Source organism: Lathamus discolor, chromosome 9 (genome assembly GCF_037157495.1).
Source record: "Lathamus discolor isolate bLatDis1 chromosome 9, bLatDis1.hap1, whole genome shotgun sequence".
Taxonomy (NCBI): domain Eukaryota; kingdom Metazoa; phylum Chordata; class Aves; order Psittaciformes; family Psittacidae; genus Lathamus; species Lathamus discolor.
This window is the reverse complement of record NC_088892.1, coordinates 19309632-19336540: the sequence shown is the minus strand read 5'-3', so window position 1 is coordinate 19336540 and position 26909 is coordinate 19309632. Positions and strand designations below refer to the sequence as shown.

Here is a 26909-nt window from a genome sequence, read left to right as displayed (position 1 = left end):
AAAACATTTTGCGTATGTATCAAACATCCATACTGGCGCTGCCTTCAGTTCAAAGCGCACGTGCATGTATGAGGACATTTTGGGACGGTTTTTGATTATTTTTTTTTAAATTGTTAGCACATTTTGGCAACATATCTGCAGCTCTGTTAAGTTTCCCATGCTGCAGCACAGGCAGTGGCAGTAATGCAATCTGTTAAAGTTGTCAGCAGTTAGACATGCAATGGCAGCCATGCTCTCCTTTGTCAGTGATGAAGTTATGGTACTTGAGGCAACTACATTTCAGTACTGGTATATATAAGAGATCACCATCATCCAGCTACTTTTTGGGAAAGGGTTACAAGTACTTCCCTTGCACAAGTTTGTACTGCTTCAATATTTATGCTTACTAAGAAAGATTTTAAATTTGTCATTGATCAAGTGAAGACCAAAAACTTCAAACACATAATCAACAGTTCCCAAAGACAGTGTAAGCAAAGTATATTAACAGCAAATTGCATAATTTTCACTGCGTAAGCTTGAGTAAATCTCCAATAACTTGCATGTTTAGCTAGAGCATACTTTAAACACTGGCTTCCTTCCAGGACAGAATAAAGGACTGTGGATTTGGTTTAAGATGAACTCATGCAGAAATATCACTCCTCTCAAATGCAGATCCCCATTTTCTCATTATAATGCAAGGTTTTCCTCACCTCAGTTTATAATGCTTAATGAAAAGAATTTGCATTTAAGAACTGCACATCATTTTAGTCTTAATTATTTGAAATTTAACTCTTCAGAGTGTATTTTAAAGGTTAAAATAAGACAAATCAACTGTACTGCTTGGAGACCACAGTTACAGATTCATTAGGCAGATACCAATGTAATCTTATTTGCCACTTATTTCACTAAGAAACAAATTGTTATTTAGTGCTATCTGTATGTCATGCTCCAAGTCAGCTCTGTAGAACTGCTGGCAGTGTGCTATTATGCATTTTACCAAGTATTCCATATAGAGTCTTCATTTCCAGTAACCTTTATTGCACACCATAACTTAGGAGTGAAAAAGAAAAAAAAGATGAGATTCATCCTCATTTCCAAATAAAATCATGTGCATTACCTAATTTTATTGAAGAACTATGCTAAAAGCAAATTTTGTCAGTTGAAGCATAGTACTGCCCCTTGGATACACAAAGCTACACACACAAACACTTCTCCCCGACATTGCAATACATACAGTTCCTCAGAATTCACCACTAGCTGCTTTAGTTATTTATAGAACAAATAGTGCACAAATTGGGACAAAATCTGTTTCTATGAAAATCACAGCAAATATATACTTCTGTTTTATCCGACATACATGAATTTCTGTGGCAAATTCTCCCTTTACATGGTAAGAACTATATGTGCCATACTTATTTTTAACACAAAAACCATCACTGATGTATTTTATAACTAATTAGTACTAATAGTCCCACTGCAGAGAATAAATTGAAGGTTGTCACTATATGAAATTATATTTCTCAACCCCAAATGATGGGGCTTCTTGTCTGTCTCGTACACTTCAGGCACCATGAAAGAGACTTCAAAAATTCTGCATGAAGGATCCATAAACTAAGGGTTAATTGATCAACTTAAGCACAGAGAATGACCAAGATGATTTAAAGGTCTGAATATATGTTTTTTTCTACTCAAAATATAATTTGAAAGTTATTTTCAGACCATCTTTTCACTAAAGGAATCATTTCATTTACCTTCAGAACATTTGTTAGCGATTTAAGCCAGCAACAGCATTCGACATACTCTAATTGAACTAAAACACTGACGTAACTTCAATTTTAAATACTTGCAATATTTTGATTCCTGCATTTTAACACTTCAAATCGTACATCTGGTACGTATATCATTGCTGAAACTGTGAAGTCATGCTATCCTTTCCAAAAACTTCTGGTACCACTGATTTGTAACATGAAGTCCACTGAAATGAACTCTGGTTTCATCTACTATCCTACATCATTGGATTAGCAATATCTTATGGTTTACAAGAAACCATCGAGTTTTTACATTGCCCAACAGCTGAAATACCAGCTAACCCTTCAGATGCAGCTGTAAGCATTTACAAGTGTATTAGCAAGTACAGATTAATTTCTTTTTTCTCCTACTACTCTTAGAAGATAAATCTAGACCAAAAACATGAAAAGTCTCAAGCTTGAAAAACTAACACTCACAAAGCTAAGCTCCTTACTTTCACATGTCTTGGAGAGGTGACTACTTACGGATTTGGCAGTTGCAGAAATGTACTGGATAACCATCTCACGTTTTGTGCTCAAGTCTTTATCTCTTAAAGGAGCTTTCCGTTCTTCATTTAGATTCATGTCTTCCTGCAAATAAACAGGCCACACAACATCAAGACTTTTTCATACTTCTTACTAGCTTTTGGATTTTTTAATACTCCTTTTCTTCTACAAATGGCTCATTTTTAAACAAGCAGAAATCACTTTTTCCAACTTATCAGCATTTGTGTATTTCTAAGCCACCCAATTTTCTCATTTTATTCTGTCTTCACATGTTCACAGTTTTCAGGACTTAAATTTGTAATTGTGTCAAGGGTAATTACCATTCATGAAATTTGGCTCAAGAAATAAAACTAGCGGATGAACCCCTAAATTCTACACCTCAAGTTGATCGGTTAAGTGTTAACTCTTTTGAAGTTCCTGTGGTTTTTATAAAACCTTATCACAAGACAGCATTCCTGCACTACCTAATCTCAAGGCTGTTATTACCTAGATTATTAGCTTGTGGTAGGGGATATATGTGAAGGTGTTCCAACTGATGTATTTAAAACAAACCTCAAAATCCAAATATTCTGGCGGGTTAAATCTTTATATGCCTGCTTCAACTGATTAAACACAGCAAAGGTATTACTAGTCGAGACTAGCCTTCCTGTTAGAAGTGAAAGTAACTTCAGATTAGCAACTAAAACCACATTTTTCAAAGAATTATTAGTCTCTGGAAGACAGACCTATTGCCTGCCTCAACGAACATTAGTTGGAAAACTTAAAAATTGATCTCTTAATTTAACAAGCAAATCAAGCAAGTATTTATTAACCCTTATCCAATCTTTCAAAAGAGATTCACAACTTCATTGAACAGAATAGAGCTACACAGTGGAACAGGCCACTTCTTCGACCGTAATGACTGTATGGAAATTAACAACAATTTTAAAGGATAAAACAAGAAACTAGTTTTATCAATACTCAAAAGGACTGCAATTTCCAATACTTCAAGTCTCAACACCAATGTGAATTGCAGAATTTATACACACCTACTTCAAATGTTTCTTTCTGCAGTACTAATCAAAAAGCTTGCTTGTGAGTAGAATATAAACCTTGACAGAAAATACTCAGAACTGTACAAAAATTCAGCTTTCTAAACATTAAGAATTTTCTAATGGAAATTACTGTTTTCCAAGGGTATTTACTTAAGTTTATGAACATGTATCCTTCAACAGCAGTATTTAACTACAGCAACTAAGGTCTATAGGGGTCATCTTAACGAAGCAATCAGCAGCTTAAGATATTCATTTTTGGGTTTTTTGCCTTTGTTTTGTCTGTAAAAGTAGACCTAGTAATTACAACATACATAGTAACAGCATCCTGAGTTACTCAATTGTTCATAAGCCAATTTAGAGAGGTCTATCAGGCCTATGCTATGCCATCCCAAGTAGTTAATGCTTCAAAAATGACATAAGAAGATCACTACATAATTAATTCCAACATGAAAACAAAACCTCATAAAATGAGGTAGCACATCATCTTACCATCATTTTTTCAAAGAGATCCATAACTTCTTTTTCTGATAAGTTCAAGCAACGCTCATCAACAAGCGCCTGAGCAAGCGGGATTTCACTTATAGAAGGTTGAGAGTCAATAGGATGCTGAATGAGAGGTTTCTCTTTTTTCACTGCTGATCTTCTGAGGCTTGTTATTCTGTCACGCTGCAAAGACATCCATTTAAAAATAAGCAGAAATAGAAATATGGAAAAGCAGCCAATTACATGGCAGTAACACACACATTTTTAGTTAACCCAAGCAGCAGAGTTAAAACTCAAACTGAACTGTAAGCAAAAATACTCTCTAACAGTCAGAGATTACTTTTCATAGACAACATTTAAGGTAAATTCATGACAGGTCACATGCAAAAAGGGATATAATTTCTCACAGTTTCAAAAGTCTATCAACTATGTTAAACTCTTAGCATTGCAAAATCTTGAGTTCATCTTCTCACACTACTCCCTAATTATCCTGAGAGTGAAAAAATATGGTACCACAAAGGTAATGTCCAAGCGGTCCTTCACCTGAAGAGCTATAAGTCTTTGGAGGACAACTGAAAAAGCCAGCGTTGGGAAGGAGGTACTCACAAGTTCATCAGGCTTATAAAAAATTCCTGCTAAAGTAGAATAAAGTTTGTAGAGGAATTAATTCTCCAAGTATAGTTCACAATTCCTTGACATGTTTTTGAGTACGAACTCCTGAAATTGGTGCTTACTTTTAAAAAGCAAGGTAATGGATTACCCACATAGAAGCAGCCACCCATAGTTAAATAAACAGAACAGACATTAGTGAAAGCATGTCAGACAGTCTGCAGTGACATTTCACTGGTTAAGGCTGACTTGGTTTAAATCTTATATCAAACCCCCCACCTTTTCGTTTTTAAAGCATGCTTACTCAGTTAATTTGTTAATATTGGAAACAACCAACAAGAGCACCTTCCTTATAAGGCCATTTATTACTGTGGTATTAATATATAACTATTCTGGATAAAATAATCTTTTTCAAATTAATAATACTGTCTTTATATGTATATGTTCATTTTGAGAACGTTTTATCTATAGCGATTTTTCTAAACCCGTTGTTTGCAGCAACAAATACCAGTGTATTTGTTTCAGGCACTGAACAGCCTTATGAAGACGTGCTTTCATCTAACAGCAGCTTATGTAGGGCTACCAGTATCATACATAGCAGTTACTGCTATCTCTATTAAGACATGGACACCAAATGTTTTATTTTCTGTAATTTAACAATTACTGTGAAACATAAAAAGTTCAGTGGAATATTTCCTTTGTAGGAAACCTGATCTCATTATGGATTAGTCCACTCAGGAGTGGAGAAAATTGACCAAGTGCTGTGGAATATGGGTAAGAAAGGTTCCTATTTTTGTTGTTCTGTTTCTTTTGCTTGATTTGTTACGTTGGGGTATTTTCTGAGATCCTGTAAAGACTACCTTATATTTTTGAAGGGCAAGTATCCCTAAATAAGCTGCATTCCCTTTGAGCTTCTTTGTAGGTATTTCTTCTTTTGTTTTGTTTGTGGGTTGGGGGGGGGGGTTGGGGTTGGGTTTTCATCTTAAGTCTTACATTTGTGGACAGAAACACATTACCTACAAGGATACTGTTAACAACTTTAACAAGGCAACAATATCACTTTAATACCATTTTTTTTCCTTATTAGAATAGCTTACATGACATTTTTTGGAACTACAATTAGCACATGGCCTATTGAAAAGGCCAAAGTTATGGCATAATGCCTGAAAGGCAGCATTCTATTTATCAAATGCAGTTATACTGTTCACTTACATTAAAATCCCATCTAGCAGTCACAAAAAAGAAGTTAAAACCAATTTCACCATGCTGCAATCTGTTTAAACAAACCTGTTTAATCAGACTGAAATAGCGATATCACTTTAAAGCCATAAACGAATCTTCTACATGATTCGTAGGCACAATTTCTTCATTTCAGACATGTGATGTTTAGCTAAGAAGCCAGCATGGTTTAGCTATTACACATAGAAAATAAAAGTTGATCATTTTACTGAAATCAATTTTTATATAAGTTTCTGTAAAGGTACTTTATAACAGGTTTCAAAGTATTCAGTTATAAATGAATATAAACGTGCTGTTTGACATGCAGTACCCTCTTATTACCCAAAATGGTTCCACCTGAATCATGTGGCAACCCACTTTGAAGAACCACTGCAGATTCTTTACTGTTAAAAAGAAGGTCAAGAGAAATAACTTGAACTGTTGAAAAACAGTTTCAACATATCCACAGTATTACTGAAGTACTTAGAATGTGGTTAAAGAAGCTTCTCCAAATAGGTATCATTAATTACTCCTCTTCAACCGAAGTTACAAATTAAGACCTCTGGGAATTGTAGCTCAGTTTTCTAAAATCTAATGCTTTAATATCCTTATAAGAACATGTTATATTGTCCACAACATTTGGAGTAAATTAGCATGCAGCGTGGAGTTACCATTGCAAATCAAGATGTTACAAAGACCTTACCACATCATCTGCCAAAGTTTTTATTTGAATATTCTATTAAAAAAGAAACAACACACACAAATCAAAGAAAAAAGACAGCATTACCTACTGTTTCATAATAAAGCTTGTATTTCACGTATTCTAACAACAATAAGTGCTTATTTCCAGTAAGTATTCTAACAAAACTGCGGCTAAATGAGCATGGAAAAACTGCACTTAATGCAAAAAAAAAAAAAAAAAAAACAACAAACAGCCTTGCATCCCCTTTTACCTTGTCTGTTGTCTATTAAACTCATGAACCTGAAACCAGTACATGCTAGCATCCCCACTCTTGCATAAAAATGCACAAAGATGTCTTGGAAGCTTTCCAAAACAAACATGGACTACTGGACTTCAAACTGAGACAGCAGATAGCTCATTTCTGACAGAGTTTTTGAGCCTCAGAGTTGAGGATTCCCTGTGCCCTTGCTTCTTGAGCCCGCTGCCAACTTCTCCTCAACACCAAGTAATGGAAATTTATAGACCCAGTGGTTGAAGCCTGTGTACCGATGATGCACAAACCACTCACTGTCATCTCTCCCTCCCTTGTACCCTCTCAATTTGCTTAACAGCAGTAAAATCCTGCTGACAAAGATCATGGATGTTACATCTTAATTCACAGCCAGAAAAGCAATCTATATTGCATACCAATATAAATAGTCATATTAAAGAAGCATACAGCGAATAAACATTGCTCAATTTACACCAAGCAGTCACAAACAGGTAATTAAGGTCTAGCACTTTAGGGGTGTGAAAGCCAAGACAAAAGGTACTGCTGAGTTCTTTGTGACAAACTGCTGAGCTTCTGCATGGGGACAAGTGGAGTAGTTGATCCATACTGACATAGCCCTGCAAGTCACTGGTTAGGAAAGAGTGACACTATTTTCCCAGACAGCAAGGTTTCAGATTCCTTGGTTACGCTCTCAAGCAGTCAAAATGAACAGGGCGCTTCTAGTTAACATCCCATTCCACTGTGTTGTTAACACCACAGACAAGTTCAACATTACTGGAAATGAACCTATAACTGCTTGACACCACACATTTTCCTTGCTCCTAATTCTACCTTCTGTCTGCAGCTGTCAATAAGGCATTTCTAAACAAAAAAACTGGCAAGACTTTACAAATAGTGGAGGAGGCATCATGGTGGGAAAGAGGAGCAATGTGTTCATACTTTAGAAGATAAACACCTAGGTATCCAGGACAGTGGGATGGACTGACCCTGGCCAGCAGATCAGTCCCTCACAGCAGGATTAGGAAGAGAATCAAAAGTGCAAAAGCAAGAAAAAAGACATGGGTTGAGATAAAGCGGAATTTAGCAAGTGAAAGGAGGAAAAAAAGAGTAGATGAGACAAATGATTCAACAACCATCACTCATCACTCACCGCCAGCAGAGCAATACCTACCCAGCCTCTGGGCAACTGCTAGTTTGGATCCACCCCACCACCCCTAGTTTTATTGCTCAGCACAGCATTATGTGGTATGGAATATCTCTTTGGTCAGTCTGGATGTCCCGGTGCATCCCCTCCCCACCTCTGGCCTACCTCATCCAACCTGAGGGGGAAACACTAAGAAAGTAAGCCTTGACACTGGGTAAGCATTGTTCTGCAAGAGCTGAAACACTGGTGGTTTAAATCAACACTGTTTTGGTCACAGATCTGGAATACAACACCCATATGGGCAGCTTTGAAGAAAATAATCTCCATTTCAGCCTGACCCAGTTAATACAGCTAGAATAAAAACTTTTTCTTTTACTAATCCAGATGTTGACGCCGATCTTTTAGCTTCCTAACTGCCAAATCTCAAACCTCTTCCTTACACCTCTCCTGTGTTTTCATTACCTGGACTTAATATGGAGTTAAAAGATGAAGTAATACTCTAATCTTCAAATTAAAGCCAGGATGTCCTTACTTCTTCTTAATGGACATTATGAAGGAAGAAGTCCAAACAAAGTAAAGCCTAACCATTAATGCAATCCAGAGACCGCTATGTGAGCAAGAAGTTTTAAGACTCTTTATCTGTTTTAGCAGTCACTTGTATTAGAAATGTTTTCTTCCCTTCTCATCTAAGTACTGTCAGTCTCTACCAGCACCTGGAAGAAGATAATCTACTCCATCTCTACATTTATATTGCAGTTGTCACTCAAGCTCCTCTGGGCAAAATATAGAATACTATAGCAAGATACCACACAGCATTTTTTCAGACATCTCAAGCAGACTTCCCGAATCTCCTTATGGTACATAAGCTTACATTACTGCCAGGAGCTACACAAGATAAGCAAACCATTTAACAGGTAGACGAGAAATTGCAAGTAGCTGAAGGCAGAGGCAAGGCAGTTACGTACCTGCAGATTCTAAGTGACACACAATTTTTACAGTCTCTTATACCAACAAAGAAATCATGTTTCCAGTCTGATTTAAGAATATAAACCTGAAGTAGTTTACCTCCCCAAGAGGAAGTTTAAGATATCACAGATTTTGTAGTCAATCCTCTAGTATTATTCTTTCAGCCATCTGTAAGACAGGCAGAGCATCACGAGGTGAAAAGAAGGCAAGCCTTTCCTAGCTTGTTAAAGTCACTAACGCTCTGATTTTAGAAGCAGGCCAAAGGCAATGGGTTTGCAAAAACCTATGATAAAAAATTGGCAGATAAGGGATATCAAGCCAATATTTGTATGCAAAAACACACATACAATTTAAAAAAGCTGCGTATCATTTCTCTTAGTTTTTAATAACAAAACCCACGAACTTCATGAACTCTATACCAAAGAAATATTTTCTACTGATTTACTTAGTTCTTCACTTCAAAGGCTTACACCCTACAGCATTTCACCCTGCAGTCTTTCCAGTCCACCAACAGTTAAAAACATCATTTTCTTAAGTGCAGAAAATGAGCAACATTTTCCTTAGACAATTTAACCATCTCTTAGCATTCAATTTGGCTATTAAACTTAAAAGGTACCTAGGAAATTGTGAAAAGATACTTGAGTTACCTTCACTGATATGCAGACACTGGAACTACAGACTCATTTAGCATTGAAAATCTTGATTCATGACAAAGTATACCTGGCATTACTAGTAAAATTAATAAAAACGTAATTCTCAAAGTGTTTACTTTATAGTAACATTTCGACACTTCAAGGAGCATTCGCTATGCTTTCAAAAAGGACTTTTAACAACAGCTGTAATCCACCTGGTGTATCAAAGATACTCAAAGTTAGCAACATTAATAGTTTTGTACTATTGTTGTACATTTTCATTTGGTCTATGACACCACATGGGAAACTCTTGTTTGCTTCGCAGCTGTTTGCTTTGCAAATTCCTTAAATATGCATTATTTAAATTAATCTAACTAAGGCTTAATCTATAACCTGAACATGAAGGTAAAACATTCCCTGGGGCTCTAAAAAGCCAAGGAACATGTGAACACCTTTCATCGTGCTGCCAAAATGAAGCTGGAAAGTTACTTATGTTCACAGCACAGAATCAGTGCTGTTATACTGAAGGCCGGCCATCGTCTTCCCAACCAGAAATCTGCCTGGTTTTCCTCAATTACTCTATTTTTTTTCCTCAGGAAACCAACCTTCCAGAAACAAACTACACTAGGAAAAGGAGTTTGACAACCCCTCTGCCAAATAAAGCCAGATGGTCACCCAAGGTGGTGACTATTAACAGCAGAGGGCACCAATTCTTTAACCACAGTGCAAGGAGATAAGAGTGCCTCAGCACTGCTCCTAACCAGGAGGAAGGGGAGAAGAGGCCAGAGGCGAATGAGTCACATTGGATACTTGCCCTCACAAATGCCACTGCCTGGTCCTCAAGAGATGTGGGAAAAGGGCACCTTCACACAGTGGCTCTGTGCAAGGGTAGCAGAGGCACCCTAAGCAGCAGCCTGGCCTGGTGAAAATGGAGGCTAAAGGAAACTGAAATGGCTTCCTCATTTTTGTCTGATTGGCAGAACACTATCACACTCCCAAAGCAAATGGACTGCTCTGTACTTCTGCAGATGACTTCAAAGAGCTCTTTACCAAAATGTGAATTAATACAGAAGTTGAAAAAAATAACCTGTAAACAAACTTATATAGCCCTAATTTAAACAGTTCTGTAACAAGATATAAAGGAGTCGAGGAAGGTAACTAACCTGGTTTTTTTATTTGTATCTCAAACTGCCATCACTGTTTTGAAAAGCTTATTTCAGACAATAACTTCTTGGTGTTAACTAACATGTAAGCTTTAAAAATCAGAGCAAAATTAAAAGTTTCTTCCAAAAGCTGCAGTTCCAAGTCAGTCTAAACCAACAAAAATGCTGGTTGTGAGCAAAAAGGGCAAGGGTGGCACTAGGACAGTCAGATCAGTTTAGACTACTGCAGAAACAAACTATTTGAGAAAGCCTATTAGAAGTAGCAGTTTTCACATTAGCCAGTGTGGAGACAAATAAAGCAAGCTCTGGCATTTTCCATTTTCTACTGCTAGAGTCCAAACACTTTCCATCAAGTCTAACTTATACTAACCATATCAGATAAGTCATCATCACTAAGGCAGCAGAGGATCAGCAGAGTTTGTAAGAGTTATGATACATAACTGCCAAGTTCTTTATACAGCACTTTGTACAGCCAGGATCTGTTTCTTATTTTGATACCTAGCGATCATACAAGACAGGTTTTTCTTTTGGAAAGATGTATTGTGACAGTATAGCATGTTTTTCAGTACAGATGATTGAACGTCTCCAGGATGCTCTATAGCTTTTGAATTCCTTACTTAAAACCATCAAACAACAACATGCTAGTTACAAGTTCTACAAATCAGACTTCTGAAAGAGACATGTCATGCTTTCATTCATCAATTTCACAACAAACAAACATTGCAATAGTGCTTTCATGTAGGGCATACTAGCTTACTAGGCTCAATATGCAGGTTTAATGTTTTAAGAAATGTTTAGCTAATCAACACTTTAGAGACAGGGCAAAACCTGGAGTTACAACATAAATTTAAAACTTTTTATTTTAGTTTGAAGCTTTTTATTCCAAAATTCGAGCCACTGGTTTTAGCATTTAATTTAGAAATGTGTGTGGCAATGCATAATCATTAACCAACAGGAGGCTTTATAGGACATATCTTAAAAACAAAATTAGCAACCAACCCACAACCCAACAACCACAACTCACACAAATAACTGGGTATAAAACTCCATGGCTACATCCTTAAGGCCCATAAAGATGTAATTAAGGATCTTTGACTTTAAGGATCCTGGGCAGTCTAGCAAATCTCTCTAAAATAAGCCTAGCAGCAGAAAGAGATATGAAGTTTCTGCATAGGAACTACAGGTAGCTACAGGAAGACTTCACACTTTACTTCAGTGCCTCAGTTGCACTAGAATTTCTAAGTATTTGCATAAAAAGAAGGAAGTCAGCATTCACAATATAAATGCAGCATATGGGACTGCACCAATTATCAGCAGTCTAAATGAGTAAAATAAATAAGGAGTTGTTCTTCATGTACTTGAATCATCAGGCTACGCATATACACTGCTGCCATAGCCATTTTATTTTTTGGGTCATCTGCAGACTAGCATTGCATTTATTTTGGGTTTATAATTTCACTTTCATAATCTTGGTAATGGATACTTTAATGGTCTTTCTTATGTTAAAAGGAATAAGATTGAGAAAGTTAAGTGCCAATTACATTTCATGCTTGGGTAAGATAAAGTGCATTTCAAAATCTGCACCTCCTAAGCTTCCTTTAGTAAAATGCCAGTAGATTAGAAGTGCACTGGAATCATTTCATGAGTCCTTTGATACACCCATGTCGTTTTCCGTACATATATTTGGTGCCTGCAAGAAGAGCCAGATAAAATTTATCAGACAAGAAGCCATCTGTCCAAGCGGTTGCTATTGCACTAGTACTGGGCAGGACTGCTTCTCAGTATCAGCATATTCTGCTTACTGCACCTACAGCAAGGAAATCAGTTGGTTTGGAAGAGAATTGCCAAGCGGTTTTTCCTCGGAAAATAGACTGAGATCACTTCCTAAACCGGTCACTTGAACAGTCATTGGATCAACTTAAAGGACTTAATTAAAAATGAACACAGAACAGCTCCAAGTGCAGTAAATGGATGGTTTCGATGCTTACTGTCCTGGTGGCATGCCTGCTACTTTTCTGCCAAGCACGACTGTCAGCACCATATTCAGCCCTCTGTATCTGCTGCTTGTGTTTAAAAAACGCAGTTGTTTGAGGTTTTAGGGAGTTTGGCTTTTGCTTTTTGGTATAATATTACTGTGATGTGCTTTTGAAACATTCTGAGACAGTTAAACTGGCAAAACCATGACAAAACAATTCTTGATATAGTAAGCATAGACTTTCTATTTTACACTTTGATTGAAGCAGTGGATTTGAGCCCTTTGATACCAATGCAGCAGCAGAACAAAGCCTGTTTTGCTACACAACAATATTTGTTGTGCATCAAATTACTGCTCATTGTCCTCTCTTGTTCTGATCAGTCCTGAATGCAAATGGCTGATCTCTTCATTCAGACACACTGTTCAGAACAAGTGAAAGCTATTACAAAGCTACTGAGTCCAGTCAATTAAGAGTAGTGAGAATAGGCCTTCTTCTTTTATACCTCACTTTCTAAAGAGAAACACCTTTTTCATTGTGACAAGGTTCGCCTTCACTCTCACTGAAGTGCGGTCTTTGTCTTTACCCTTTTATAGGCATGTAGTCCTTTTAACTGCAATTATATGCTTTGAATTTAGGATTAACCTTTTGTTGAAACCTAGGATCTTCTTTCAAGATGGGCAATAACCGGTTAAACAACAGCAAGAAAGCTCTTTTCAAATCATTTGAATAAAAACAAAGCAGAAACTGTGTTGAGAAACTGACTGGAGAAAATTTGAGAGCATTTTATTTTTTGACAGACTTTGAGGAAGTGAGGATGTGTGTATTTGCTTTGTTTGGGTTCTCTTTCAGATAGTAAGAAAATCCCACAAAGTCCAACCAACCAAAACACAGCCCACAAAGGAACTGGCAGTGGAAGGGATGCAGTGAGCCAAAGAAGCAGGAATTACTTGTGAACATTATTCATTTTGTCTGTACCCAGCAGTCTTGGAGCATATGGTCACACGGATCACGTCAACAGCTTCTTAGAATAATGTTGTCCATCTTCCAAGACACAGATTTCCCAGCAAAGAGCAAGCATTTTATCAGTTCAGTATTTGATCCTTAAATTTTAAAAAATAAGTTGATGTTAAAGTTACTTTTTTCTCCCCTCATAATAAAGGATGTGATGGTAAAACCTGGGAAAATGAGCAATGCTGCTGCCATAGTGAGGAACTTAGGCTTTTCTTTAAACAGAAATTCTAAAGTGAATAATTTCTGTGAGCATGGAACATAATTTAAATCAACAGTCAAAACATATTGAATGTATAGCTGCTGTGATATACACAAGGGCTTTCTGTTCCATTTCATATTCTTTTCTAACAGCTTCCCAAGAAGAATATTTGTCCTTCAGGGAAGCAGGAAATGAAGCAGCATGTGAATAGACAGGAATTATATTGTATATAATAATGATGGGGTCAATAGTATCGTTTGACTTCAGTACAGTTGAGATTCCCTGTTAGCAAGTAACAGGAATTCAGAAGGATTCTAGATGCTGGTAACATGTTACAGAAAACGCGTTACCTTCTCCTAAAGGCGAAAGTAAGTCAAAAAGATCATTTAGCATCATACTGATAGTACGTGCTTAGGTTACTCCTGAACACCCACATGAACTTTATAAAGGTTTTCCCATAAACTCACAAAACAATTGTTTTTAAATCTAAAATGTTAATTGATGGGATTACTGCTTATCTCCTGAGTAACTCAGGAATCAGTCTGAATCACAGAATACTGTGAACTAACCTTAATGGATTTAGGAAGCCTGTCTTATCAACTTAAGCTTTGTCTGAAGTTCAAGCATGAATGTACATTTGTGAAATATCAAAACAGTATCTGGTTTAGAGATGGAAATTTCACCAAAGCCTATTGCTGTACTCATTACCTATCTAGTTTGGAAAAGTGTCCATCAAGCTGTAAATAACTGGAGAATGAGATTTTAACTGCACTGCTGGAAGACAATAGAAAAGTATAGAATGGAGGATTGTAAAGGTTGGAGACACTGCAGCAGACATTCCCTGGTACATTTCTTACTGAGACAAGAAATTGTGTGCTGTGTGCTGAATCAAAACGAGTTTCCTCACCTCGCTTTTTCCTGTTGATGAGAATAAAGCAGTGGAAGATCCACTTGCTACAGAGAAGTCAAAAGGAGGAACCGAAGCCGTTCTAATAAAGTGGATTGCCTGGGAGCAACAGCTCTTGCTGCCCCACTATGTAATTAAACTCAAAAAAAAAAAAAAAAAAAAAAAAACAGGTGTCAAAAAAAAGCAAGCCAGAGTCTATTTTTATGGGAATTAAGACTGGCAGCAGCAATACCAGGAAAAAAGCACTGCACTTACACCACAATCGGTTACTAGGTGTTTCAGTGTTGAAGTTTTGCTTGCAACTTCTGTCTCAAGTCTGGTTATCAATTACCATCTACTAATTTGTCATATTCCTTAGCTCAGCCTGTGAGTGGCTAAGGCTTTCATAAGCAAAGGCTTGTAATGATTATGAAAACATTTCTTATGTAAATTGTACTTCATTGTATACAGAATTAAATCAAAATGCTACTGCATGCCTTATAAAGAGGGACAGCCACAGACTGAAGGATGTCAGTTTATCAGAGTTCATGCACTATTTTTTTTCACCTTGGCCAGCTGACATGGATTTCCCTTTGGGAGTTTCAGAGTTTCCGGTTAAACCTTTTGTCTTTAACATACCCTCTAAATCTCGCTGGTGCGAAAACTGAAATATATATGGCATCAGTGTATATGCTTAGCCTGACATGCTGTCATCTTTCTTATTCTTTATGCAAGAAAAAGTGTTCTAATGGAACTGGAAAACTTCATGTAACTGTTTCAGCTACTAAGAGCTGTCAAGTTCTCATCTACTCATGCACTCACACAATTACAAAGGCAAATATCCAGCACAGTTCCATTCTGAAGCCACAGTATTTTAAAACTTACTTCAATATAGGTATAAAAATAATTCACAGTAGGAAAATAAGAAGAACAAATACAGACCAGAAAGCAGGAAACTTTATAATGTACAAGAACTACTTGTATCTGTTGTTAGGAGTCTAGAATCTAATTCATCTGTTGGTTTAGTATTTGTTCCTCACAAAGCTAAACTCATTTAAAACACACACACACACTCAGAGGCATCTTTAAAAGTCACATTCTAGCAACCCCCACTAGCTCTTACCATATTAACTCAGAATGAGAGACTGCAGAACTAACATTTTTCCTGACAAAAGCACTTATTTTGTCTTGTTCAACCATCCCTGAGAGGCCAACATGAACACAGAGCCACTGTTAAACACTTAAGTAGCTAGTTGTGGTAAAAAGTCATCCTCAAGAACTCAAGGTCAGTGGCCTGCCCACAGGACAAAGTTATTAACCTTTGACTAGCTAATACCTGAACAAAACAAAAAAAAGAACAGGAAAATGTGCTTGTGTGTGTACCTTCAAGCCAACCTGCACCCACCAGTACCTTTACTGCAATTCCGTTGGCCTGCATAACCTAAAGTAACAGTTGCTGCTTTATTGGCTTTACAGCCACAGTCCCACAGCTCTAAGTGTTGGGATTCTATAGTACTGAGCCCCCACTGTCTCAAACTTAACTTTTGTACTTAGAAATTAGTTCTAAAATACTAGGTAGCACTGCTCTGAAAGTTTTCCATTCCTCAAGCAACTTCTCCTGAATTTATTTTCACATAAACATGCTGATTTGCTTTTGTTATTAACAGATAACTTCATATTCCCACCACTATTACAAGAGCAGAAAAAGTATGTGTGTTAAAACAATAAATATACACACACAAATCATGAAGGAATAAAAGGCAGGATTCTTTCCAAGTAATTTTTTTTTTTAATCAGCTGGTGACTTTTACATTCAAGACTTTGGTAACAAGCTTAAACACACTTAACTGTTACTAAGCATAAATCGAAAATACTTTTTAGTAATAAGACCAGTTTTCGATCCTTAACATCCTCTACATCTGATAACATTATGCAAGGAACAGTTAAAGCGGCAAACATGCATCACATATTGCACATACCTAAATCTTTCTCAATGATCACTGAGGATCACTAAAAGCACCCAAAAGGTAACCTTACAGGAAAACCACCTGTTACGTGCATCACTTTGAACTTCTGTTCTCCCACTCTCACCCAAACAGTCTGAAGTTAACACAAAAATAGAGATTCCCATTTACACAGGAAGAGCCCATATCTGTTAAACACATTTTTTGTTTTATGTAACAGAGAAGGTGTGGTGATATCACAGTATGCACTACACCTTAAGACTAAATATTACCACACCCAGGTGGACTGAAGACCTTCAGTATCTGTATCAAACCATACATTTCCTAGATGTGGGCTTGTTCCAGAATGGAACTTCCGAATTAATTATCAACTTCTATAAGTCTAATGATTTTATGACTTATATCCCAATGTACATTACAATATCATTTAATTGCCGTAATAGATCCTTTTCAGATCAGCCCACATGCATAAAATGTCCTGCTTTCACACCATGTCCAACTGTCATGACAAGATGGACTGAAAAGCAGACACAATCATAATTTAACAGTACTAGTGGATGAACTTTACACAAACCAATAGAAAAGGAGGAATTCTAGGGTTCTATAACTAGTCTTGTTCATTCAAGCAAATGCTCAAAGAACAAGAAGTAATAAAGGAGGGGTTTTGACTGGCTCAGTTGCATGATCTTGTCTGTCCCAGTGCTACACAGAATCTTGCCAGTAGGGCACCAAGATGGATATGAAAACTGCTTAAGCCCACACCGCTGCCTCAAAAAAAAGCTGATAGTTACTGTCACCCCTTTCTCTCATACTAATTAATAGTCAACAAGTAGAATTATTTGCCTTGAAGACTGTATTAGTACTACTTTTGTCAAGCAAGATCCCACCTACCTACCTATTAGGAAGTTATAGTTCAAAGTGGGTAACATAGAGGTGCTCACTGTACCAATGCTGTAGCAAAAAGCTACTTCATTCATAGAATCTTAAATAAAAAGTTGGTTTGCTACAAATCAAACATGCAAATTTAAGACAAGTTAGCTTCATCTACCTGCAACTCTATAAATTGCTGCACAAATACTAAACAAAGTCTTTCAACTGTTAATATCGTCAACTGAACTCCTCTACCACCATAGCCCTTAATAATGAAATATTAAGTTCCTCACAAAATAAAGCAAATTATTTTAAAAAGTAATAATAATGTAATGACAATGATATACCCAGTAAGGAACTAGGTAAAAACATTCATTTCCTAACAGCTTGTGGTTTTAAGGTTGAACACGTAAACGATGAATAACCAACTGCAACTGTCAGTTGCTTCAGCAGCAATAGACATCTTTTGTTCTTCTTCATATCTAGATTTGGACAGGGATGAAAAGAATTAGAGGAAAGTTATTAGCCATTATTACAGAAAAGCTTTCTTGTAACCCACCTAAATGTTTTTAAGCCTTGGGGTTTTTTTTCCTTCTACCACAGTGCTTAACATCTCAGAAAACACTTCTATTTGCTACACACACTGCCAGGTCTCACTGTAATTCTTTCACGTTGCCTAGGTGGAATCTGCTTTGTTTGCAAAGCTTCCTGTACTGTACAGAATGGCTCGACAGTTTTGTCTTACAAGCAGTAGCTCAGGAAGTTTAATTACCACAAGCAGATCAGCTTATCACTGTATCTATCACCCCGTTTAAACGGTGTCAATATCTATTCACGTTAAAAGCTAAACCATTTACCATCAGCACCAAGCATGCCCTACTCTCCCATATCAAAAGTACTGCCTCTTCAGTATACTTTTCAGCAACAGAACCAAGCTTTCCCAAAACATTAATTTTACTCCTCAATAATGGTTGCACCCTAAGTAACTTTTCCCTCCAGCATACACCTGAAGCAAGAATCTGCTGCAAGCCTGCAGTGATTCTAGTCTGCGACACTATGATCTCAAGTGTAATACATTTCATTCACTTGCCAAAAATCTCTGCTCGGCCTGACTCATAGTTCACATATGCAAAATACAAACGTCTGACGAAGTCATGTAAAAAGCACATTATCTCTCTACAGGAGAACAACATCAAACAACCTTAGAAGTCAAAGGTGATGGTGGATGCAGGTCCTGCAGCACACAGCCTGTCTGACAGTGGCTAATACATATAATTTAAAGCACTTGTCAACTCCTGCACCAGTATGGGTGGAGCAACATAACCAGGAACCTATCCTCCTCCCAAGCACACTTGGGCTGCTCCCATTTTAAAGATGATTGATATAAGCTTTTATTCCACTGTTTGATGCTAGTTTATGGCACATTAGTCAGTGTTGAGTTCACAGCTTTTGATTCATCTCAAAGCTCACGGGGTTTACAAGACTTCAGTATAAAGCATGAACAATTTCTGCTTTTAAAACAAAGTATGAGTTGCTCCTTCCAGGATGAATCACCAAATCCAGTTGCTCTCTGATGAAATAAGCTCTCTATCACCTCCAACAACTTGGTTTTTAATGTTTCTTTCTCCTAATCTACTTTTAAAGACAGGATCACATTCAGAAGACAGCCTCTTTCCAAAATTGAGTTTGCAGCCAAGTCAGGTATCTATCACTGAACAGCTACCACACAAACCTGAAGTGAACTTGATAGTAAGGGAGCATGTTTTTACACGGCACTAGCCAGTACATGCATAGAAGTAATTCTGCTTCTTCGAATACTAAAATGACATGCTGACATATTATTAACTTTTTAATTAAAGCAACATTGGCCACATTAACATCCAGTTAGCCAATGATCTAATAGTCAGGAAGGTCCGCAATTCTTGTTGCAATACCTTTTTTCAAGTACTGATTCATAAAATCATAGATGTTTGAAAGGATCTCATCCCTCGCTCAGTTTAGTCCAAACTCCTACCAAAAAAGTAGGATCAACATGAAGTACAAACCAGCCTGCTATAGGCATTGTCCAGGTTTCCAGGTGTTGAAAAGCTTCAAGAATGGAGATTCCAATACCTCTGGTCAACTAATGCTTAATCATCCTTCAAATTACTTTTCCCCCTTATACTCCAGTAATTTCTCCTGCTCTTTTTTATGATCTCTGTCTCCCACTCTTCTACCATGAACCCCTATAAAAAGCCTGGCTTCAACTTCTCAGCTTAAAAGATGGTCAATTTGACAACTGATAAGACTTGGGGTTCACTTAAGCTACACTATCTAAGCCAAATTAGACATGACACTTTGAAGCACTTACTCATTTCCTAGGTACCAAGCAGAATTATATACTTCCCATGTGATACTGAAGTGTTAACGAGAGCAAACAACATCTAAGTTAAGGATTAACCAACACAGGAATCCCAACAATCTCCCTGACAACGTTAACTTAGTCTGTTTCCCCTCATATAACAAGCATACTTTTAAACAAGCAAAACAAGCCCATTGCCAAACCCAGTTAAGAATGTAACTGCTCACTGCCATCTCATGCCAGCTTATTCTGAGGGCTGGCATGAGATCAGATGACTGTTTGCCAAAACAATTTCTTTTTTTTCTGTCCATTTCATTGTAAACAAAAATAATGACAAAAGCACTAAGCACTCATTCCACCTCCAGTCCTTGTGCCAGCAAAACATTAGGGGCAGGGAGGGAATGAAATCAGAGCTCTTTCAGCAACTGTGACATGCCCAGGAACCTGGAAAATAGACATTAAATTTTAGAAAAATACTTCTGTTTTCACACTATTAGTATAAAACCCCAAACTAAACTGTCATTGTGCAGTTCTGTCACACTCACCGAATCTTATTAAAAGTGAATGACACTCAAAATGACCTAAAGCAGGAAAAAAATTAACTAGCAGTTCTAACATAGCCCATATTCATTCATGTGCTTGCCTGTACATAAACTATCTTACAGAAAAATACTTTAAACCACCCATTTTTAAACCAGTAGCACAGATACTCTCTCAATAGCCTAGCCTTGCTTCCTGTCAGGAAGGAATAAATGCCACTGATAAGGCTTCAGTCCCTAGAAAAACCCAAACAAACAAAAACCTACACCAAACCACTATGCTTCTGCAGGCCAAGCACCATTGCCCAACTTCTTGTTTCAGATGGAAAGCATGGGGAAACAAAAAATGTCCACCACCTTCTTCTAGTCTCCTTTCCCTGAAACGAATTACTTCAACTTTGCCAGCTCCCTGTCATCTAGAACCATTTTTAGTCTCCCATATTAAAATCATTCCCCTAGACTTCTTAGCAATGACTTGACTAATTTCAGCTGCTATGTCAGGAACTAAAAATAAACCCTCTGTTATAAGTAGTTGCACACCCTCTCCCACCAAGCCCTTGTTCAGCACTCCACTTGATGTGCGAAACAAGTTTTCTAGAAAAGAGACACACTCCTCTCAGCACACTGTAGAGTTCCTGGAATTATACACAACACACTGACAAGAGTACAGGTTGATTCTTCTCTGTAACTCTAATGAAACTTGATGAATAGTAAGTTATGAAGCTGAACTAAGAAAATATCCACACCACACTCAAAAGAAGCTTTGCATACAAACTCTGTGACAACTTAACACTTGCAAAAATAGTATGGCTTCTCTTACACAAGTCCCAAATATTAATTCATCTTATTTGCACAGTGAAGGGAACAGGGATGAGGTCAAGTAAGGTCACTCTGAGTACCTAACCATACTGCTAGCCTCAGTAGAACCAATTCCTCATTCAAAATTAAAGCCAGCAAAATTTAGCATGATTATTCCCCTATATAATGGATGAAGCCTTTCCCTGTTTCAATCTTGTTTTTCCCTTGCAAACCCATGGCAGTGATTTGTAAATCTGGCTGTCTGTTCATATTGCCTCAACTTAAAGGCAAACCTGAATGCCCTCCCTTTTCTTCCTCAGTCCAAAGTTCCTCTCTGTCACTTACACTCACTGTTTGTGCACATCACGTCTAGAATAGAAAAAATTAAGTACTTTCCCATTCAATCCATTCATTTCATTGTATCATCAGAGGCTACTTACTTGATCTCAGGGCAAAACTATCTTTAGACGGTACTCAATTCAAGCGACATACCACTGCTCTGATCCACATTGCTGCTGGACTGTAATCATCCCCACAAGGAACAAAATTATAGCATCTGACAAAGTCAGATACTTACATAATGTACTTGTTCCACCGAATGTAACAATCAAAGTCTACTCTAATGTATCTAAAATAATTGCAAAGAACATGCAATGGAAATAGTTGTCCTGTTCAAGCCCATTTCGAGCTCATTGCATAGAATGGTTTGTGTTTGAAGGGAGCTTAAAGATCTTCTAGTTCCACCACCCATGCAGAGGGCAGGGACAATTTCACTTGGATTTTTTTAAGCTACATATTTCTTTCAGAACTAAGTGTTCTCTACTAGAGCAAAACTCAAATCTGTGTCCACCACTTGCCACAGAAGAACTTTCCTATGAGAGTTTTAAAACAAAGCACTGTAGGCATCTTCAAACAGCCTTCCTAGTTACTTTCACTAGGAAATAGTAAAGGTAGCATAAATGTAAACAAACATCTTGTTTATATGAAGACGTTTGTTTATATTTATCCTACCCTAGGAAGTAGGAGTTTATTTCCAATAACACCATAAAACAAAGACATGACTTTTGGTTACCTTTTGCTAAGATACACATGGTCCTTCCAACACAAGCGTACTTCAAGTTATTCAGTATTAGGTCATTCTGTCATCCTTCATAATATTTGTAAGTTTCAATAACTTGTCCCTGCCTCAGAAATTACAAAGTTAACATCTTCCCTACAAGTATTCTAACTTGGTTTTCAGTGACAAAACCCCTGCAGTACTCAGGCTGAGCAGCCAAAGGTTCTGCTGCCCCATACTGATGAAAGGAATACCAAGTGGGAGCGCACTTACATACTCACTTAGTTTCACCAATATCTATGAAAGCCTTAGATCAGATTAAGTAAAGTTTGGAACTAGTAATCTACTCAGTAATAGAATTCAGGTATGTTTTAACTGTCAGCTACGCTACTGCTCTAAAATCTCCACCTGAGGTCTGAGCTAAAATTACTTGATTCAAAGTTAAAGCAAGTAACTATAAGTAACAGAAGCAAACAATTAAAAAGTAACACTGTCATATTAACTGGCTTGCTGCTACTGTATTTATAAAGCGAGATACAATCCTGTGCTGTCAACTTTTAAACGTACCTATGTTTCAAGTTACCTAAGTAAATAAGAATATCTTCTTTTACATCAAAAAGCACGGGCATAATGAACAAACTCTACAGTCCTAAAGAGGATCTGTGTGTTCAAGAGCTTCTCAAATCTTTCCCAAAAGACTGGACAATACCCAAACTTTAAAATTATTTTCCCTTTAATTCCGAAGTTCACTTGGGAAGCACATCCTTGACGTCATAGCCACCAATGTTCCAAATGATTCAATACAGGCAGGAAAAAAACCAAACCCCCTGCTCTTTCACTCAAAAGGTGAGCAGAGCAGAGGTCACACCAACAGGTCCGGCTTGCAGAACAGCGCGTTACCGCGCCTCTCCCCAGGGCATGGTCCAGCCAGTGCCCCGCAGAGGCTTCTGCCCTCCCGGTATCACAGCCAGCACGGGTAACACGGGAATTCCCTGCTGCTGTCAGCGACCACCCCCGGCGCGCTACCGCAGCGAGGCCTCAGCGCCCGCACGCCCCCCTCCAGCTGTCACCTCCCTCTCCAGAGAAACCCAAAAACCATCACGAAAGCTCGCAGGAATTTGAACGGAGAGCCTTTAATTCCTACAAACGCAGCCGCAGCCTCCCCGCTGGGCCCGGCCGCACACCCCTCCGCCCCACGCTCCTCACTTAGATGCAGCAAGACAGCATCCGCGCCTCCTCCTCCCCCGCCTTCCTCCTCGTCCCCAGGCCGTGCCCTGCCCCTCTCCCAGCCCCACAGCTCGCTCACCAGCTTCAGCTTGTTCCGGCTCTCCTCTTCCGCGGCGCGCCCGCTGCGCTTCGGGTTCATCCTGCCGAAGCTCAGGGACTCGTCGCCTCCGCCAGCCCCCGGCGCCGCCTGACCCTCCATCCTCCCACCGGCTCTGCGCCCCCAAGGGCACCCGCTCTGCTCACCGGGGCCGCACCCTCAGGGCCCCATAGAACCGACCCGCAATCACCGGGCGGCTCCCGCGTCCGCTCCCAGCCTGGGCAGTTCCTGGTGCTCTGCCCAGCCGACTCCTCCGCCTCCCAATCCACCGCCTCAGCGACACCGAACGCCTCCGCGCATGCGCGCCCCGCTCTACCGCGCATGTGCCGACGCGGTGCGCACGCGCCTTTGTGGCGTGCGGAGGGCGGGAGGTGAGGCGGGGTTGCGCACCCGCACAAGGAAATGGCGGTGCGCGCTGGAAAGGTGAAGTGAGAGCTGTTTCTGAGGCGTTATTTGGGGCGCTGGGAGGAGGAGAGGCTGCCTCTGGTGTTCTATCGCCCCTTTTGAAGCACCGCTGCCTGGTCCAAGGGCGGGCAGAGGGGAGGCGGCGGGGGCAGCACGGCTGTGGAGGTAGCGGTACGGCTCGTGATTGCCGTGTTGAGGAAAGCCCTGTCTTCATGGGACCTGCTTCAACCGCCCTGCCCCGTGTGGGGAGCGCCCCGGCGCTTCGTCACACTCAAAGCGCTTCCTCATGAGGTGGCTGTGACTCAAGTGTGCTTCCGTGCGTTTTGTGTGTGAAACACGAGGGATAACTGTGGTGTTGGAACTAAAATGGAACTATTGTTACCAGAAACAAAAGACTTGATTTTTGTTCTCTTAAATTTGAGAATGCCAGTGCCGGTATCTGAGTCATCTACACGTGCTCGTGCTTCACAACACAGAAAAATTGCATAAACCCTTTGTGTGGATTAGAGAATCCCTTTGACTGAGTGTCATTGTATGAACCGGAGACCTGTCAGCACTGGTTGTATCTGAATGCTGGAGACAATGAGCACATGCCTGATGATGTGAGGGCTCATCTTAACAGAGGTTCTCCTATTCATATAGTATTTTTTTAAAGAAAAAAATCACATTTAGTGTTGATACAGCTGAATCTATGCTTACTAACTTACACTGAGAAGATGGCCATGAACAGAATCATGATCTGTTGTTTTCATGGGACAAGGGCAATCTACAAGGCTTTGAAGTCCCAAGTTAGATACAATGTGTTACTTGATTGCCCTCTAGAAAAGAGTCCCAGCTCAGCACTGTGTCCACTGGAAGCTTCTCTTAAAAAGGCAATCAAGACCAGTACAGTGAAGCTTCCCCATCTCTAATACACACGCAGTGCAACATGCCTGAGATTCAGGTAGCTGTCTGCATTTCTTGTGGTTCTCTTAGATTTACCTGACTACCAGATTATTTTTTGTAGTCCAGCAGTGAAAACCTGTTGATAAAATTTGACAAAAGCAGCTTTCAAATAAAAAGATAGGTCTTAAAATTGCAGTATAACCTTCACAGCAGAAGTTAGTAGGTGATAAATAGGACAGCTCCATCGAGCTGCACAGTCTAAACTTCCTTTCATTTTAGTACATGTTTTCCTTTAATTTTGCTGGGTTTAACTAAGTATTTGGGCACAGTTTATGCTATCACTTAACTACATGTAACTTGGGAATTCGGAAATTAAACAATCATGAATTAAATCGCTTGTTTGCAGTGACAGGCAATATGTTATTTCCAACTACATCAGTTTATAATTTACAGTTCATCATTCTACAGCAACAGTTTAATAACAACTTGTCAATTTCAGCTAAAAGGAAATGCTCAGATGTCTTTTATTCTTTCCTTTAGTTAGCCCTAATGGCCATTTTGTTTTTCCATGCTGCCTTTATTTGTCTATATTAGCAGTACCCATAACTAGAGCAGAAAGGTCAGTCATTCCAGAGTCAGAGAAAACAGAGAATAGTTTCCAACTGGCTGACTTCTCTGTTCACAAATTTAAGAGTTTTTAATCCAAACTCTGTAGCATTATTTGTTCAGCGTAACCTTTAGGTATTCCACAGCTTTTTCTACCCAGGTTTTCTGCATTTGCCACAATACTACTCGTGCTGCTGTAGCCAAGTCTTTTTCAGCAGAACTTTTACATTGGCCTGACATTTAATATTCCAGAACAGCAGGCAGAACATTACAAAAATACTTTGTGGTATGACTGAAAATGAGTGCATGTGGCGGAAATCCAGAAGATTGAGTAAATACACACTTAGGCATTGAGTTAATTTAGGTTTTGATGGAGTAAAACTCAGATCGTGTGCATGATCCTAAGCAAAAAAGTAAAAAGCACTGAAGTCTGGTTTAGGGACTATGCATATTACATTGAAAGGAAAACACAAATATTTACTACTTTTAGTGTTGGTAAGCAACAATAACTGTACCCTCCTGTAAGTAACGGAGGGAAGACATGCAACCATCAAGCTATAGCTATGTCATGTGGTGAAAGAGGTACCCCATGAGTGACCTTAGTTCCTCTTTTCCTCCTGCCACTTGCCTGCTCTCCTGGGACAAATGGCTGATTGGGTAACACAGTTATGGCCTCCTTCTTTTAGCTCCAACTTGCAAATATTTTACTAGCCTCCACGTAGTGTGCTGAGCTGTGACTTAAACATAAACTTAAACATTGCTGTGGGGATTTTCTGGAGACCTGCTTTTGAATAGATTACTGTAAATTAAGGATCAGTTGATCTCCTTCACAGCCTCCTTAGCAGAAGTTCTTTTGGAAAATGTTTTTAGTCATTCTCCAGTTCCCCAGTTTCCAGGAGCAAGAAACAAATATGGCATGTATGAACCAAGGACATATAAGCATATAGACTCTGCAGGCAATTCTAAGCACGTGGAGTGAAGTGAAATAATGCAACTAGTCCAATTAGGAAAATTTAAATTGAAAAGCCCCTCCACAACAAAACAAAACAAAACAAAAAAAAATAGAAAACCACAGCTCTGCTTAAGGCAACCAGACAAACCTCAGATCATTTTGGCAGTCAGTTTGCAGTGCAGTAATTTGGCTCATCTCCGAGAGCAACATAGTATGGCCTGAGGGTAGAAACTAGTAGTTGTATGAACTGTTCTTAATTTGTCTTCATCTCTGAAGAAAATGTATTTTAAAACTATGCATTTTACAAAAATAGTTTTGTCATTTCACATAGTTGTTCATTTTACAGCATTAAAACCATGTAAGTAAGAAAGACCATTGCCATGTAGATGCCAGCATTTCTCCTTGTGATTTCACAGGTCATCTAAGTAACATTCAGTCATGTAACCACAACTGCCAATGACAGAAAATGGCAAACATGCATCTGTAAAAAAAAAAAAAAAAAAAAAAAAAAGTCACACAATTATCCAAAAGCAAATGATCACAGACTGACAGGTATGAGATACTTTGAGCCTCCCTAAACCAGGTGCTATTTTATATCTGAATTTGAACAAATTAGGCCTT

General features: G+C 38.6%; 1 protein-coding gene across 8 annotated transcripts in view; it reads right to left on the bottom strand.

The window, feature by feature from the left end:
- The window catches only part of DIAPH2 (diaphanous related formin 2), a 234385-nt gene extending 210635 nt beyond the window's left edge, over positions 1 to 23750 (bottom strand). For 6 of the 8 annotated variants that reach the window (XM_065690008.1, XM_065690010.1, XM_065690011.1 and 3 more), the window contains exons 1-4: positions 23423 to 23750; positions 6321 to 6353; positions 3797 to 3973; positions 2253 to 2357 (exon numbers count right to left, since the gene is read on the bottom strand). In XM_065690008.1, the coding sequence (XP_065546080.1) occupies positions 2253 to 2357; positions 3797 to 3973; positions 6321 to 6353; positions 23423 to 23542 (435 nt within the window). In that variant the 5' untranslated portion in view covers positions 23543 to 23750. The remainder of the gene's footprint in view (positions 1 to 2252; positions 2358 to 3796; positions 3974 to 6320; positions 6354 to 23422) is intronic. The other 2 variants (XM_065690009.1, XM_065690007.1) reach the window with 2 other exon arrangements.
- Between the last annotated feature and the right edge of the window lie 3159 nt (positions 23751 to 26909).